The sequence below is a fragment of the Pteropus vampyrus genome, unplaced genomic scaffold (assembly GCF_000151845.1).
Source record: "Pteropus vampyrus isolate Shadow unplaced genomic scaffold, Pvam_2.0 Scaffold145, whole genome shotgun sequence".
Lineage (NCBI taxonomy): Eukaryota > Metazoa > Chordata > Mammalia > Chiroptera > Pteropodidae > Pteropus > Pteropus vampyrus.
The window spans coordinates 478,642-492,515 of NW_011888926.1; the positions used below are offsets into that span (position 1 = coordinate 478,642).

The 13,874-nt window shown below is 58.7% G+C and overlaps 1 protein-coding gene across 1 annotated transcript in view; it reads left to right on the forward strand.

Annotated features, from left to right (window-relative positions):
- SCUBE1 (signal peptide, CUB domain and EGF like domain containing 1) overlaps nucleotides 1-13,874 on the forward strand; it is a 126,495-nt gene that overhangs the window by 68,760 nt on the left and 43,861 nt on the right. Inside the window, exon 6 of the mRNA XM_023535896.1 lies at nucleotides 4,069-4,185. Coding sequence (XP_023391664.1) covers nucleotides 4,069-4,185 — 117 coding nt within the window. The remainder of the gene's footprint in view (nucleotides 1-4,068; nucleotides 4,186-13,874) is intronic.

Sequence of the window (13,874 nt, forward strand, 5' to 3'; positions counted from 1 at the left end):
GGGGGGTCTTCCGGTCTGCTTGGATGTGGCCCAGGGAGGGTTCTCAGCCCCTCAGGGTGGCGAGGAAGGGAAGGCCCCGTGAGAGGCGGGGGTGGGCACGATGGCCGGGCCCATGAACCCCAGGCTCGGAGTTTCCCCACCTGGCACAGCGCCACCGACGCAGCCCTGGAGCCGGGCTAGGTCTGATGCAGGGGCCTATTTGAGGACCCTGCCGTGCTTCTTATACCCCCTTCTTTTTCCCCAATGCCAGCCTCATGGGCCAGGCTCTCCAGTGGGCATGGAGGGGCTACGGCACGGGGGTCTAAAGCTTGGTTTCTGGTAGGCCGGGGCAGCCCTCATAACAGGATGACACAGAGAAGGAAAGGAGCTTGGTGCGGAGGGTCCCGGCCCAGGCTGTGCTGACCCCATTTCCAGGACCTAAGCTCAGAACTCGCACTCCCCGCCTGCAAGGCCGTAATGGTGCCGCCCTGGGAGATCTGGGGTGATGAGGCCTCTGGCTAGAGGGGGCCATTTCAGGGCCAGCTCAGCAGTCAGCCCGCAGGGTTCATGTGTAATGCATCCTCTGAGTGTGGACATCTAGCTCCCCAGTAGGAGTGGGAGCCAACAAATGAAGTACGACCATGGCCAAACACCCTCAGCTGGTCCTCAGGAGCCCCCGCCCCCGCGTGGCCTCCACCAGCTGCACGGGGCATGGCAGGATGAGACCCCTGCTCGCTGGGCAGTGGAGACCCAGGCTGATGTGCTGCTGCCCTGTGGCTGCGAAAAGCCGAGGGAGGCCGGCGCGAGCAGGCCCATCTCGGCCAGAGGCAAGCGCCCTGTACCAGGCCTACTTCCTGATGCAGGAGATGGTACGGGGGAGCCCGGAGCCAGCTCCCAGTGCGGAAAGCAGCCCCAGCCTGGCTACTGCAGGGGAGGCTGAGGCTGAGCAGCTCTCACGAAGCAAATGGCTTGCTTTCCACCCTGCGTCCTGTGTAGAAGACACGGCCCTGGTTCGGTCCACCTCCCTTAGTCACCGTGATTTGCTCAGCGGCCATTGCTCTCCCTTGTGCGCCTGCCACACCTTTCCCAACTTGTGGCCTCCTCAGACAGTCACCAAGGTCTTGGACACCCACACGCATCAGACACAGGCCCTGTCTCCAGGGAGCTCATCCGTTCCCCGAAGCGAAGACGCTTCCTCGTGCCCAGTGTGGCCTGAGCGTGGGCCCGCACTCCTCTCCTGTGGGGTCACAGAGATAATCACGTGTGCTGTCACCAAGGTCAGGACCACTCGGAAATGCCAGCTGCAGCCCCGGGACTCCAGCACGGCCCTGCCGTCCTCTCCTTAGATGGATTCCTTTAGCTGCAGAGAATCCTGCCGCCTGGCAGACCTCAGCACAGAGAGTGAACAACTCCAGCTCTCCCGGCCCCCGCGTCGGGTCATCCGCCTTCCCTCAGGACAGAGGCCAAGGACGGGCACATGCGGAGTGGGCAGGCTGGTCCACAGGCCCAGCCGGAAGGGGAGCGCATCCCCTCAGTCCGCAGGACAGACGGGCTGCCGCCCGCTCTGGCCAAGGCCGGAGCTGGGTGCTGGGTGCGGCGGGAGCTGCACGGGAAGTGGCGGGGCCGGCGGACTCGACCCCGCACGCGGTAATTCCATCTGGACGAGGGGACAGTTCCCTCAGAGAGCATCTCCGAGGGGCCGCCCAGGGCTGAGCGGTCGGGGACAAGGCAAGGCCCCGCGAGCGGTGAAGACTCCCCCTACCCCAGTGCCACAGGGGGGAGCCAAGCCCGTGCCCAGAACGTTTGCTCGGGAGAGAGGCAGCAGCCCTCCCTCCCCGCTCGGTGGCCGGCTATTGCCAAGGTGTGTGGAGAGTCTGGCCACAATCCTGGGGTCCAGAGCGGTGACTGCCCTGCAGCCCTCCTGTGAAGGGACCACGTAGATGGCTGTCCACCCCGTCAGCTTTGGTTCCCTCTGTGTGGTTAACGTGGCAGAGTAGTGTAAAGTCAGCTCTGAGACTGTCCCTCTAGCCTTTCAGGTCACTTGAGGTCCATAAATTCTACATCTGGAGTTGGGTTGGGGGCTGAGGCCTGGCCTGGCCAGCCTCTAGGGACCAGGCGGACCACGGGGGCACCGCACCCAGCTCTTCCATCCAGAGCCCAGGACCCACCCCAAGGCCAGAGGTTTTCCCCGTTTTTCTCTTGGTCTTCCCAGATATCTGTGTACAAGCTTGGCCCGTGGGTCCGTGACATGCAGACACCGTGTGGAGGGAGTGAGGGAGTGAGGGTGGGCCACCAGCTGCCATGCCCCGTGCAGCTGGTGGCCCACCCTCGAGTCACCTCACATAGGCCTTTGTCCTCCTTAGAGTCACTTGTAGGGCACAGCCATCACCCGAGCCCAGAGCTTGGAAGGAACTGGCCGCAGTGCCCTAGCTGCCTCCTCTCAGGCTCCCCCGCCCACTCCAATGCGGCTTTTCTCTGGGAAGTCACGTGATGTCCCACCCAAGACGGGCTCTGCCTGGGTCTCTCCCTCACCTGGGATTTATGCTTAGTAGCTGTTCATGGGCAGAGAGATGCACTGCTTCAGAGATGACACTGCTACTCTAGGCTGTCAGGCTCCCAGGACCACAAAGAGAAGAGACGGTCCTGTGCAGAAGGGACCAGAGGACTTCGTGCTCGAAGCCCCCGTCGAGTTTCCTGAAGCGATTCTGCAGGTCCCTGAAACGTCACCCTGGCAATTCGGTCCCTCCTTCAGATGAGCATTAGCTGCCTGTGGAAGAGGCAGCCTGCTAGAGCCTCCGGTCACGGAGGACAGCGTCTGGGATGCTGAGCAGGAGACATTCTCTCGACGTCCTCACCCAGACACCTGCACTCAGGATGGATGCCAGGGAGGCTCCGAGCCGCCCTCTCGGTGAAGGGAGGCGACCCCAGGAGGGCGGCCACAGAACTCCGAAGCGCTCAGAAGCCTTCGCCAGGAAGCCGCCACCAAATAACTCCCCGCCGGGACCAGTCCTGCTTATGGGTCATCTTGATAGAGCATCATTAATTCAGACTCCACCAATTCAGAACTTTTGACACCTCTGACCACGGTCAGTCGGAGATTAACTTTTGCATATTTGATCATCATTAGCATTTTGCCCTGTAAACTAAGAGTGTAGATAGAATTCTGGATAAGTGGTTGAGGTATCCAGGAAGACGTCCGCGAGGCCCTGGTGTACCAGGTCACAGACCCCTGGGGTCTCGCTGGCCCAGTGAACCCATCCCATAGAGATGCTGGGTCTCCTCTAGTGGGATCCCTCACCCTGGAAAGTGATAACAGCGTGTTTTCTTTTAAATAAACTGGAATTTATCATTTTCCCTGCTTCAGATTGGCTCCTTTTTGTTCGGCCCCCCTTCAGCAGACCCGGGTCGCGGATGCTGTGGCATGTTTTAAGTTTCTGGGCTGCAGGGCACCAACTCCTCCAGGTGCTAGGACTGCAAACTGTGTGCACGTTTAAATAAAAGGTCACTTTCAAAACTACCTGAGGTGACACTGATTTGCCTGCGTTTTGTCTGGCTGGATGTCGCTTTGGGCTTATGAGGGGCCAGGGTTTGAGAAGGCTGCTTGGACTTAGAGAGAATAGACATCTGTGGGACATCCTCCCACATGCCCCAAGACATAGGCAGAGGACAGACAGCTCTGCGAGAGTTAAGGAGACAAGTGTATGTGCCTCGTAGCGTATGCCTGGCATTGACAGACACTGCCCCATCGGGATGGCTGTTTTAAAGTGTCTTTCGCAGTCCAGGAAGGACGACATTGTCCAGCTTATTATCCCTTTCTTCAGCTGACACGGTCAGCTGTGTGCCAGTTCCGTCCGAAGCCCAGGTGACCCAAAGTCTATTCTCTGCCCCACCCCAGCAACCTCTAGGGAGCGAGCAGTTCCGTCCAAGACCCTCAAGGGGCTGAGGTCCAGGGAAGGCATGCCTATTCTCTAACTGTCATTTGCCCTCAAGATCCTCCCCCATCCTTTAAAAGAAACCACCAACACCAAGAAACTAATCATTCTTGTCGTTCTGTTTATACACACGTATGTGCACTTTGGGCCTAACTAGTAACCTGTAACTATGGAAACGGAGGCTGCCAGCACAGCTGCGAGGACACGGACACGGGCCCCATGTGTGGCTGCCACCAGAAGTACGCCCTCCACTCAGACGGTCGGACGTGCATCGGTAAGTAGGCAGCTTTGCCTAGCACCAGCACCTGCGTACCACCCTGCCCCCCAGGGCCATGCGGCCCCGGAGCCAGCCAGCACCCCCCTCCCGTGTCCCAGTTCCCAAGAAGGAGGCTTAAGGGAAATAAGAAAAAGTCTCCCCAGCATCGATGGGCAGCTTTTGGTGGGAACTTACTCGGTTCCTTCTGCCGTCCGGGACCGAGCGCCTCTGCTTCGTGTCACTGCAGATTCTCTGCGGGTCCTCTCCTCAATGTGGGGGCGTCCCAGGAAGGTGGTCTGTGGGGAGGAGGAAGGTGTGTGCTCCTGAGGTGGGCAGCTTCGGTTCCTGAAGCGCAGGTGTTTCCTCCCCAACGTGGAGACACACAGCAGACACATTTAGCCTCATAATGGCCTCAGCAGTGACGTGAGCTGTGCGCAGCGTCTGGAGAACCGAGAGGTTTTCTCAGAAAACTGCTCTGAGTCCCCATGGTCCAGATCACCAAGGGAGATGTTCGGTGGACCCCAGGGGTCTGGGTGTTTTAACCGCTTTCCCTTCCCAAACTAACGGGGGCTCTCGCCGGACTTCCTCTCTCACCCAGAGTCCCTCCTTCTCAGCGATGCCCCCTCCCGTCACCTCCCCTGTCACATGGAGTCTCTGTTGAGTCTCAGACACCCCCTTCCTCCTGGTCCTTATTTCCAAGGAGAAACTCGCACATCTCTGATTATCTCGTGCCGTGATCACTGGCAGGTTCTTTTCCCACCCAAAGATAACAGCAATTTTTTTAACTGAGAAAAAGCAATTTCAAGGTTGGTGTCCGTCCAACTTTGCACATCCTCCTCTTTCTTTCTCCTCGATATTGGCACACTTTAGAAACCCACAAGTCAGCTATCGCGGTGATTTTTTCAAGGCCCCATTTCTTATTATCCACTTGGAAGATGTTTCTTGAGGGACTTTCAAGTAACAGAAAAGGGGATGGCAAGTGAGCAAAGCCCTGAAGTCCAGAGTGTGCTGTTGCATTCCGTCCCCTGTGACCTGCTCCCTGGCACCTGCGGAGCTAGGCAGAGGGGCTGGGCCCGGGGCGGGGCACCAGCGGTCCCATCCTCGTCCCTGGCTGTCGTCCCAGGTGCTGCTGCCTGCGTGGTTCTCCCTTCCTCTGTGTGGTCTCTCCTCTCCAACAGCCATTTTTGGTTTCATTTTATCTCATTCCTCCTGCTTTTCTGGTGATGGTCCCTGATTGCCTGTCTTGTCTGATAACTGACGTTCATTAATTATTTTCAGAGTCAAAAACCAAACCAAACAACCAAAAAATAATAATAATAATTTGAAGCAAAACCCGGTCTTAGACCAGTGTCTCTATTGCAGCCTGATCCCATCTAGAACCTCCTCTCCCGCCCCTCTGCCTGTCTCTGCTGTCCTGCCGGAGGGCTCCCAGGCCCACCGGCCCCCTTCCTGTCTCGTCCGCTGGAGTCGCCCTCAGTGTTTGCGTCTGCAGTGGGGCCGCCTCTGCCGGCCACTGGACCAGCGCAAACAGCTGCCGGCCAGACACACAGCCAGCCTCGTCTAACACATCTCGTCTTCGTCCACCTGACTCATCCTTTCTTCTTATTATTATTTTTTTTTATCTTTTAGTGTCTGCTGCATGTGACGGCCCCGCTTGGATCTATTTTCTCACGTAATTTTCCTCACCGCCTCTTTCCCTCCTCCCCTTAGAAATCCCTTCCCAGACGCAGCTCCTGGGCCCTTGCTCCCTGCCGGCCAGGAGAACCTTCCATCTGCCTGCTCCCTGCTCCCCAGCTCCCCTCATGGGAGTGACGTCTCCGCACATCACCCTCTGAGCAAAAAAAACCTCAATCCCGCTAACCCCTCGTGCTCCTCCATGAGAAGCATCTGGGCGGAGCTTCCTGCCCAGCGGCCAGAATGCGCTCCGCCCTCCGTCTCTCTCCTAAAACGACTGACCCCTCTTTGCAACCCCTCGTCGAGCACTTGAATGTGTCGCTCTAGTCCTCTATAGACAAGCAGGCAACCAGCGCTGCCCAAATCGATCCCCTGGTTTTTCTGTCTGTTCGATGGGATCCATTATTGTGTGTGTTTGTTCCTCCGTATTTTTGTTCTTAATTTTGCATGAGTGTTTGACACACTTTCACGCTCTTGAGACAGGGCGTCTGCTCCATCACCGGACCTCACGGCCCTGTCCCCTTGTCCTGTGCCCTGTCCTATGCCCGCCTCTCCAGCCCGAGCCAGGGGCGTCTGTAATGGCCTGTGTCTTCGTGAGCTCTGCGTGGCGCTGTCTGCTTCTGTGGCCCTCTGCAGATGCGTCCTGTCTGCTGACCTCAACTGCCTCCTCCGTTTATGTGCGGATGGGCCCTGTGTCCCCTCTGTGTCCTTTTGTGGCCATCCCCTTTTCTTCACCCCATCCCGGCCCGGCTGCCTCTTCGCTCTGCCCTGAACATGCCACCTTGGAGGTGCCTGGGTTTAGCCCCTTGGCGAGGACGCTGCGCCGGCTCGCATGCTGTGTTGGCTTTGTGTGCGCCACGCCGAAAGGCTGACTGTCTTGGGCCGCGGGAAGTGGGCTCTCATTAACCAGTGGCTCCATGTTTGTCCCTTACTTGTGTTTTAGAGAAGGATGAGGCTGCAATTGAGCGCTCTCAGTTCAGTGCCACGTCAGTAGCTGATGTGGACAAGCGGGGGAAACGGCGGCTCCTCATGGGTAACGCTTCTCTTCCACTCCCTTTGTTGTCCTTGCCCCTTCGTCCACGCGCGTGTGTGTGCGGGTCCTGTGCGGCGTGCCGGGCGTCTGTGTGCGGGCGTGTGGAGCTTTGAGTGTGTGTGCGGGCGTGTGGCGTGTGCGCGTGTATGTGGGCTGTCCGTCTGTGTGGTGTGCCCACGCGAGTGCGGTCACGGGTGCCACGTGTGAATGTGGGGGGCTCCGCTCCAGATGGGAACTCACTTTTTCCTTTTTAAAGTTTTTACCCTTCATCAAACACATGTATTTCTTTGTTTGTGTGTTTGTAGCCACGAACCCAGAGCCAGTGTCTAGTGGCCTCTGCACGTAAGGAGACGTGCTCTGTAAAGCCTTTCTACCTGCAGTTAGCATCCCAGCATCAGCAAAGCAACAGCGAAACACAGACACAGGCGAGGGCGTTAGTGTAGATCAGGGATTCAGGCAGCGCAGCCCTATCCATCTCCCCACTCAGGAGAGAAGCCACGTCCAGGAAAAAAAGCCACATCTCGATTCGGGCTGAGGGATCTTAGGGTTCTCTGGTCCACCCTGCTGGCGTTATAGCTGGGAAGTCTACCTGGGAGGGGGTCCAGTCAAGGTCATCTGGCAGGCCTGGGTAAAAGCAGTACTCAGCCCCTCCTGGCCCCAAGGCTCCCTGACTCCATGAGTGACCCCAGCCAAAGCCTTGGCCCACTTTCCCATGGTCCGCCCTTGGGCACCTGCGTGCCTGGAGGGTGCTCACAATGTCAGCTGCACTCTGAGCACTGCCCCTGGGCTAGATCCAGACTCCAGGGAGGCCCACCCAGAAATGCCCAGTGCCACTCGGGGTGGCTCAGAGGCCTGGTGGTGTGGCGGGTCCTTGGCCCTGTGAGGGAGACGGAAGGAGAGAGAGAAAGTACTCTTCCACCGAGCTCAGTCTGCACAGTGGAGAAGCAGGTCTGCGTCCTCGTTCATTCATTCCTGTTTCTCAGTGCTGCTCCCACAGCGCCCAGGCTGCTGGCCCCGGGGTGGCACCAGCTGCCTAGGCCTGTGGAGCAGAGCTGTCGGATCACCTGAGATTGTCACAACCTTCTTTGTGACACTCTGATACGTCATGCCAGCCTTGGGAGCTGTGAGGCCAGGTGGTACGTGTCCCATGTGACACTCTGATACGTCATGCCAGCCTTGGGAGCTGTGAGGCCAGGTGGTACGTGTCTCAGTCAAGAAAAGTGAGGCTCACTGGGGTTCCCTGGCTTGCTCAAGGTCGCACACTACCTTGAATAGCTGAGTTTAGTCCAGAGCTTATGGCAATGTGGGCTGTCTTAATTGTCAGGGTCACGGGACCATGGAGGTCAGATCCTGAAGGTCCTGGAGAGGTCACCTGGTTTTGTGGTCTTCGTATAGACCTCAAAGGAGCCCAGGCATCTAGGGAGGAGCGAGGTCCAAGTGGGGCCACGGGAGGGATGTGGCCACGTGCTGAGGAGTAGGCTGGAGGCTGCCCTCCCCAGTGGGGCTTTGAGGAGCAAAAGAGATCACGGGCTGGCTGGCGGTGCTCTGTGAACCCTAAAATCCACAGTGGGAGAACAGGCATAGCCCTGTTTATTGAAAGACAACACTAAGGGCCTGTGAGGCCAGAGGTTCACCTCCGGTCACACAGGCAGATGGGACAAGCTCAGACGGGAAGCCCACTGTCTGCGCATTCTCGTTGACTCGTTGACTCGGGCCATCATTGTTGGCCTTGGAAGTTCTGGAAATGGCCAAGAGGTGGGCTTGGAGGCCCCACGAAGGAGGCACATCCACACCTTCCTGGAAGGTGTGAGTCAGCACTGTGGACTTTCTGGAAAGGTAGCTAGAAGCGGATGGCGGGGATCTACGAGTTGCCAGTGCTCTGAGGCCATGCTGAGGCCCAGAAGGGCCGGGCCCCTCGTCCTCAGCTGCTAGGAGAGGCAAGCACTGCTGCTGAGGCCAGAGCTCCAGAGCAGGGCAGGACTAGGCATGGGGCCCCCAGGCGCCCTGCACCCTTCCCAGCAAGAGCATAGTGGTGGAAGAGGGCTGAGCTGCGCTGGCATCAAGCAGGTGGTGGCAGGGCGGGTGGGTAGGTGGAGAGTCAGTGGACAGTGGCCCAGAGCCAGACCCTGGAGCGGGGTCTGGGAGGGGAGGAAGGAGGCGCCGAGGACACAGCTATTCTCGCCCCGGGTTTGGGAGGCAGAGATGGGGGATCAGAGCGGGGAACTCTGTGCCAGGCCAAGGAAATGGGTGATGACTGGCCTTCCTGCATTCCCACCTCTCTGATTAGAGAACCCCCCACCCCCACCCCCCCAGAGCCTATCCTGCCCGCTACATAGAAGAGACTGCTCCCTCCTCTGGTCTTCCTGCAACACTTACACCTGGGGGACAAGGACCAGCAGCCAAGGCCCCTCGCCCAGAGCTAGGTGACCATCCTCGGGCTGCTGTGAAAGGCGCCATGCTACCTGCGCCCCTCCTTCAAGAGCACGGAATTCCTAGCACCTGTCTCTTCTGAGAGTGGCCATGTGGTACAGACTTAGGATCCTACTGAACTTCACACCCTGACTAGTAGCCCCAGTGACACGCAGCTGCTCCCAGGCTGTATTAATAGAAGAAAGTAATAGAAAACAAGGGAGGTGGCCACCCCCATCCTGCCCAGCGCTGGTCAGGACTCTCAGGGGCAACATGCTCAGAGCCTGGTGACTGCATGCGGAGAGGGCCATTAGAGTTGGGTGAGCGTCGCCGGCCTGTGGGAGGGCGTGCAGGCAGCTGATCTCCGTGGATCCTGGGGCTAGCAGGTGGCTTGAGCCCTGTTTTGGGTCCTGGGAGGGGATGGGTAGAACAGGCAAAAGGGGGAGGAGCTTTTTTTGTGGCCCAGGAGAAGATGAGGTTCATGAGACACCCAGGAATTCCAAGGCAAAGGTCAGACCCTGGCCCCCCTGGCTCCAGAGTGTGTGCCCTTGACCACTGCACTGGCCAGCTCCCCACAAGAAGACAGAGACAAGCAGCTGTTGCAGGGAGAGACTGGGGGCTGCAATGCCCGGGAATGATCTCGTGTGAGCAGGAGGCATTGCAGCCCTGGTACGGGGTTCCACCAGTGCAGGGCACGTGCGCTGCAGACACCTGCACGTGGCTGAGATGGCCTGGCAGGTGTCTTCCAGCCCTAAATGTCAGTTATCTTCTGTGCCAATGGGTGGGTAGGAAAAAATTAAGAGGGCTCCCTTTGCCCTCTGGAAGTGAGTGAGTGGGTGCAGGGCAGCCCACGCCCATCCTTGCTCTGTGACGACCTCATGTCGGTGCAGACTGGTCCTTCAGGCCCAGGGCGAAGCCTCCTTTTTCGTGTCCCAGGGTGAAGTGGCCTCCTCGCTACAGGCACTGTGCTCCGGTTTCCCTTCCCCCACGTGGAGCTGGAGACTTTAGGCTTCATTTGCTCTCATAGGTTGTTGAACTCAAAATTATTTCAAAACTATTTTGCGCTCAGACTGCAGAGGTCACAGGTCCCTTTGATGTCTGCAAGTTGTTTAATTAGCATCTTCATCTCTTAGCACGGCCAGGAGCCAGGATCTAAGCAGAAAACAGAGGACACAAAACATATGAGCTAAAACCAGGGCGCTTTACCCGCCATTTGAGCCTCTCGGTCCCTCTCTTGGAACAAAAAGCTGCCTGCTCTTTGTTCACCCAAGGGCTAGCATTTCGGTGGCACGGCTCCCAAGTTTGGAAAGTCTCAGGAGCCAGCACTGATGGAAATCCTGCAATGTCAGTCCGCTAACTACGGCACTGGCTGTTCTCCCGTGGCAGCCGGAAGTGGAAAAGGCTGCCTCTGTTACAAACCAGCAAGGACACTGGGCTCTGGGGGATGAAGTGGCTCCCTCAGGTGGGACAGCTGGTCAGGGCAGGGGTAGGAAGAGCCACAGGCCACAAGACTGTAGCTGTCAGCCTGGAGTGTGGACGGGGTAGTCTGTAGCACAGAGGCCTGGGGCCATTCGGGGCCAAGTGGCCCTGCCTCCCACCTTTAGGGTCTCAGTTACACCCAGCAGTCGCTGTTTATAATTATCCCCGTCACTGAACACAGAGGAAGGACAGGGGCAGTTATGTTTAAAGAGGCGTCAAAGTATGTAACTGATTTAGAGTCCCATCAGAATCAGTTAAAACATTTGGATGTGAGGGTTAAAGTGATAAGTTTCAATTATCTGGCCGACTTGTGTGAAACATCCAAGTGCCCAGCTAAGTTTACGGAGGGCCCCTGGGGCCAGGCTTACAGCAGGACTGATGAGACCCTGTGAGTCAAACCTGTCACCTCCGGGTCTTTAGTCGCTCCTTCCCCCCAGGTGTCCTTGTTGGTGCCGTATTAGCTTCCCGTTGTGGCTGGAACAGCACGAGCATATTCTGTAGGTCAGACATGTGGCTTGAGGCTCACTGGGCTAAAACCGAGGTGTCGGCAAGGGCTGCATCCCTCCTGGAGGCTCTAAGGGAGAATCCACTTCCTTGCCTCTTCCAGCTTCTAGAGGCCCCACGTTCCGTGGCTCACGGCCCCTTCGTCCGTCTTCCTAGCCCGCAGCGCTGCATCTCTCTGACCCTGCTCCCATCAGCACGTCTCCTCAGACCTCCCCCTTCCACTTCTGAGCGCCCCTCTGACCGCCCGGGGGCTTAGTTTGGTCACCTCTGCAGAGGGTCGCAGAGTGTTAAGACGTGGACGTTTGAGGGAGCTTTACTCCGCTGACTGCAGATGGTCCAGACTTGGGCTGCGAGGCGCCCCCCAGGTTGTCCGGCTGCTGTGAGCTCCGCTGAGGCAGAGCCCACGTCTGCCCGAGCTTCAGGCTCGGCAGCCATTCCAGGCAGAGTCTTCCCCGCGGAAGCCTTTGACAGCAGAGTCCCCACAGCCCGTTCCAGGGGTCCCCTAAGTCCAGGAAGCAGAAGCGCCTGTGCTCCATGCCCAGTGACCACGGTAATTGTCAACGTCTCGCCCCGGCTTTCTCCGGGCCCGGCACTGTCCTCAATTCACTTACCTCACAGCCGCCCTGAGAGCTGGCGCTGAAGTAATTCCCATTTTACAGATGAGGAAACTGAGGCACGGATGGCCGCTAGGAATTCCGCTCTGCACTCTTGCAGCCGGCACCTGCCTAAGTCCCTGCACCTCTCCACCTCGAGCCAGTTCCCTTCCACTGAATGGGCGCGATGCCATGACACGTCCACCTAGCCGGGCTCAGAGGGGGTGCCATGGTGTGTGCACCTGGGGCCTGGACACAGGACAGCACTCAGGAAGGGGAGCTGCCGAGAGAGTTCTGGGAAGGGGGACAGAGGGGCTGGAGACCTGGAAGGCTGGGGAAGACCAGGCGGAGTGGGGCGGGTATGGTAATAATGGCTGACATTTAGTGTGTGCAGACTGAGCCCCACGTTGTCCCCAGCCTCATATCACCTCGTAGCTACCCTGAGAGGTCTGGCCGATGTCACTTCTCTCGACATGCATACTCCTGCTTCTCTCCCAGCTCCCAGCTCCTCCGTCCACCCAGGGGCTGCCCACCTGCCACCCCTTTTCTGCAGCCGCCATCTCCAGGGTCCCTGGGTCTCTCCTGATTTCACCAACCTGTGTCCCAGGCCACCTCCCCCCACCCCTAGTTCCAGACCCACACATTCAGTCACCTCCTAGAAGCCACCCTCCACCTGTCCCTCAAGCCCCGAACACGAAACCTGTCCCAGGCCTTCTGCCTCAGTGGGTCATGCCATCCACTACTCTACCCAGGTGCCATCTTGGACAGTTCTACCTGACAAAGGCTCATCTAGGCCTATCTGGACCTTCCCTACAGCCCCAGCCCCACCGCCTGCCCCGCTTCCACCAGCCCCCTGTTTTGTCACAAGCCTGGGACCCCCCTGATGGGGCAGAGGCCAGGTCTGTGCCAGCTGTGATGGCCCCTGGGGACACAGCACGGGGCCTTGCCCAGAGAAAGGGCACAGGGGAGACCGGCTGGCCCAGAGCACCAACAAAGGCTTCCTGGGAGCAGAGGGATGAGGCCTCCACGCTCGCTCTGCACACGCGCCGGTGTCTGGCTGCGAGAGAGAGGGCCGACCCCAGAGCCTGGACGGGCCTGGCAGTGGGAAGGGGTCAGGCGGATCTGAGGCAAGGGAGATGATGACACAGGACACTTCCCCAGCAGGAGGGAGAGGCGGGTGGACCCTGGGGCCTGGGCAGGCAGCCTCTCCTCCGGCCTTGGTTTGCCTGCCCATAGGGCTGAGCCCCAGGCACTGGATTCTCTCAGGAGGAGCCAGACTTCACCCCTGTTGCCAAACTGGTCCCAGTATGGCTGGCGACTGGTCAGCCAGGGTCCCGCGCAGAGGCCGTGCGCTCCTTCCCTGAGTTTGGTGTCTCTGTCTGTTTCTCACACACTACAGGCCGGGAGAAGAGGGGGTCACAGTGACAACTTTGTTGAGGGGTGGAGTGGAGAGGAGGCAAGGTGCCAGGCAGGGCGAGCCCGTTAGACAAGCACAGGAGGGGCGGGGCGCTGGCCAGCCCCAGATCAGGGCACTGAGGCTTAGAGAGGATGTGACTCACCCACAGCCACCCTTCAAGTTGAGCAGAACCAGGGTTACTGGCGCAAGGCTCTGGCACCATCAGGAACAGGCAGATGGAGGGAACGGCCGGCCACCGCCCTGAGAAGGCCCGGAGCACTCACCGGTAAGGCCCTGGGCTTCCTTCGAGCCTGAGGCCTTGCAGCCCCTTGCTCCCAGCCGCAGGTGAAATGCGAATCTGGTTCTTGCCAGTCTGCAGGCCCATCCTGTAAAAGCCTAAAGTATAAAGTATAAACGTCACCACATGGGCACAGCTGACCGGGCGCACTTCTGAACGCCACCTTCCGGCCCCTGGAAGTAAGGGCAGGGTGCAAGGAGCTGGGGACATACCCTCTTCCCACCTACAGGTCATGTGTGCCCTGCCCCCTTACAGACAGGCCGGTGCTGACATGCCTTCCTGAAGGCTCTGGGGGGTTCGGTGAGACAGGACTGCAGACGG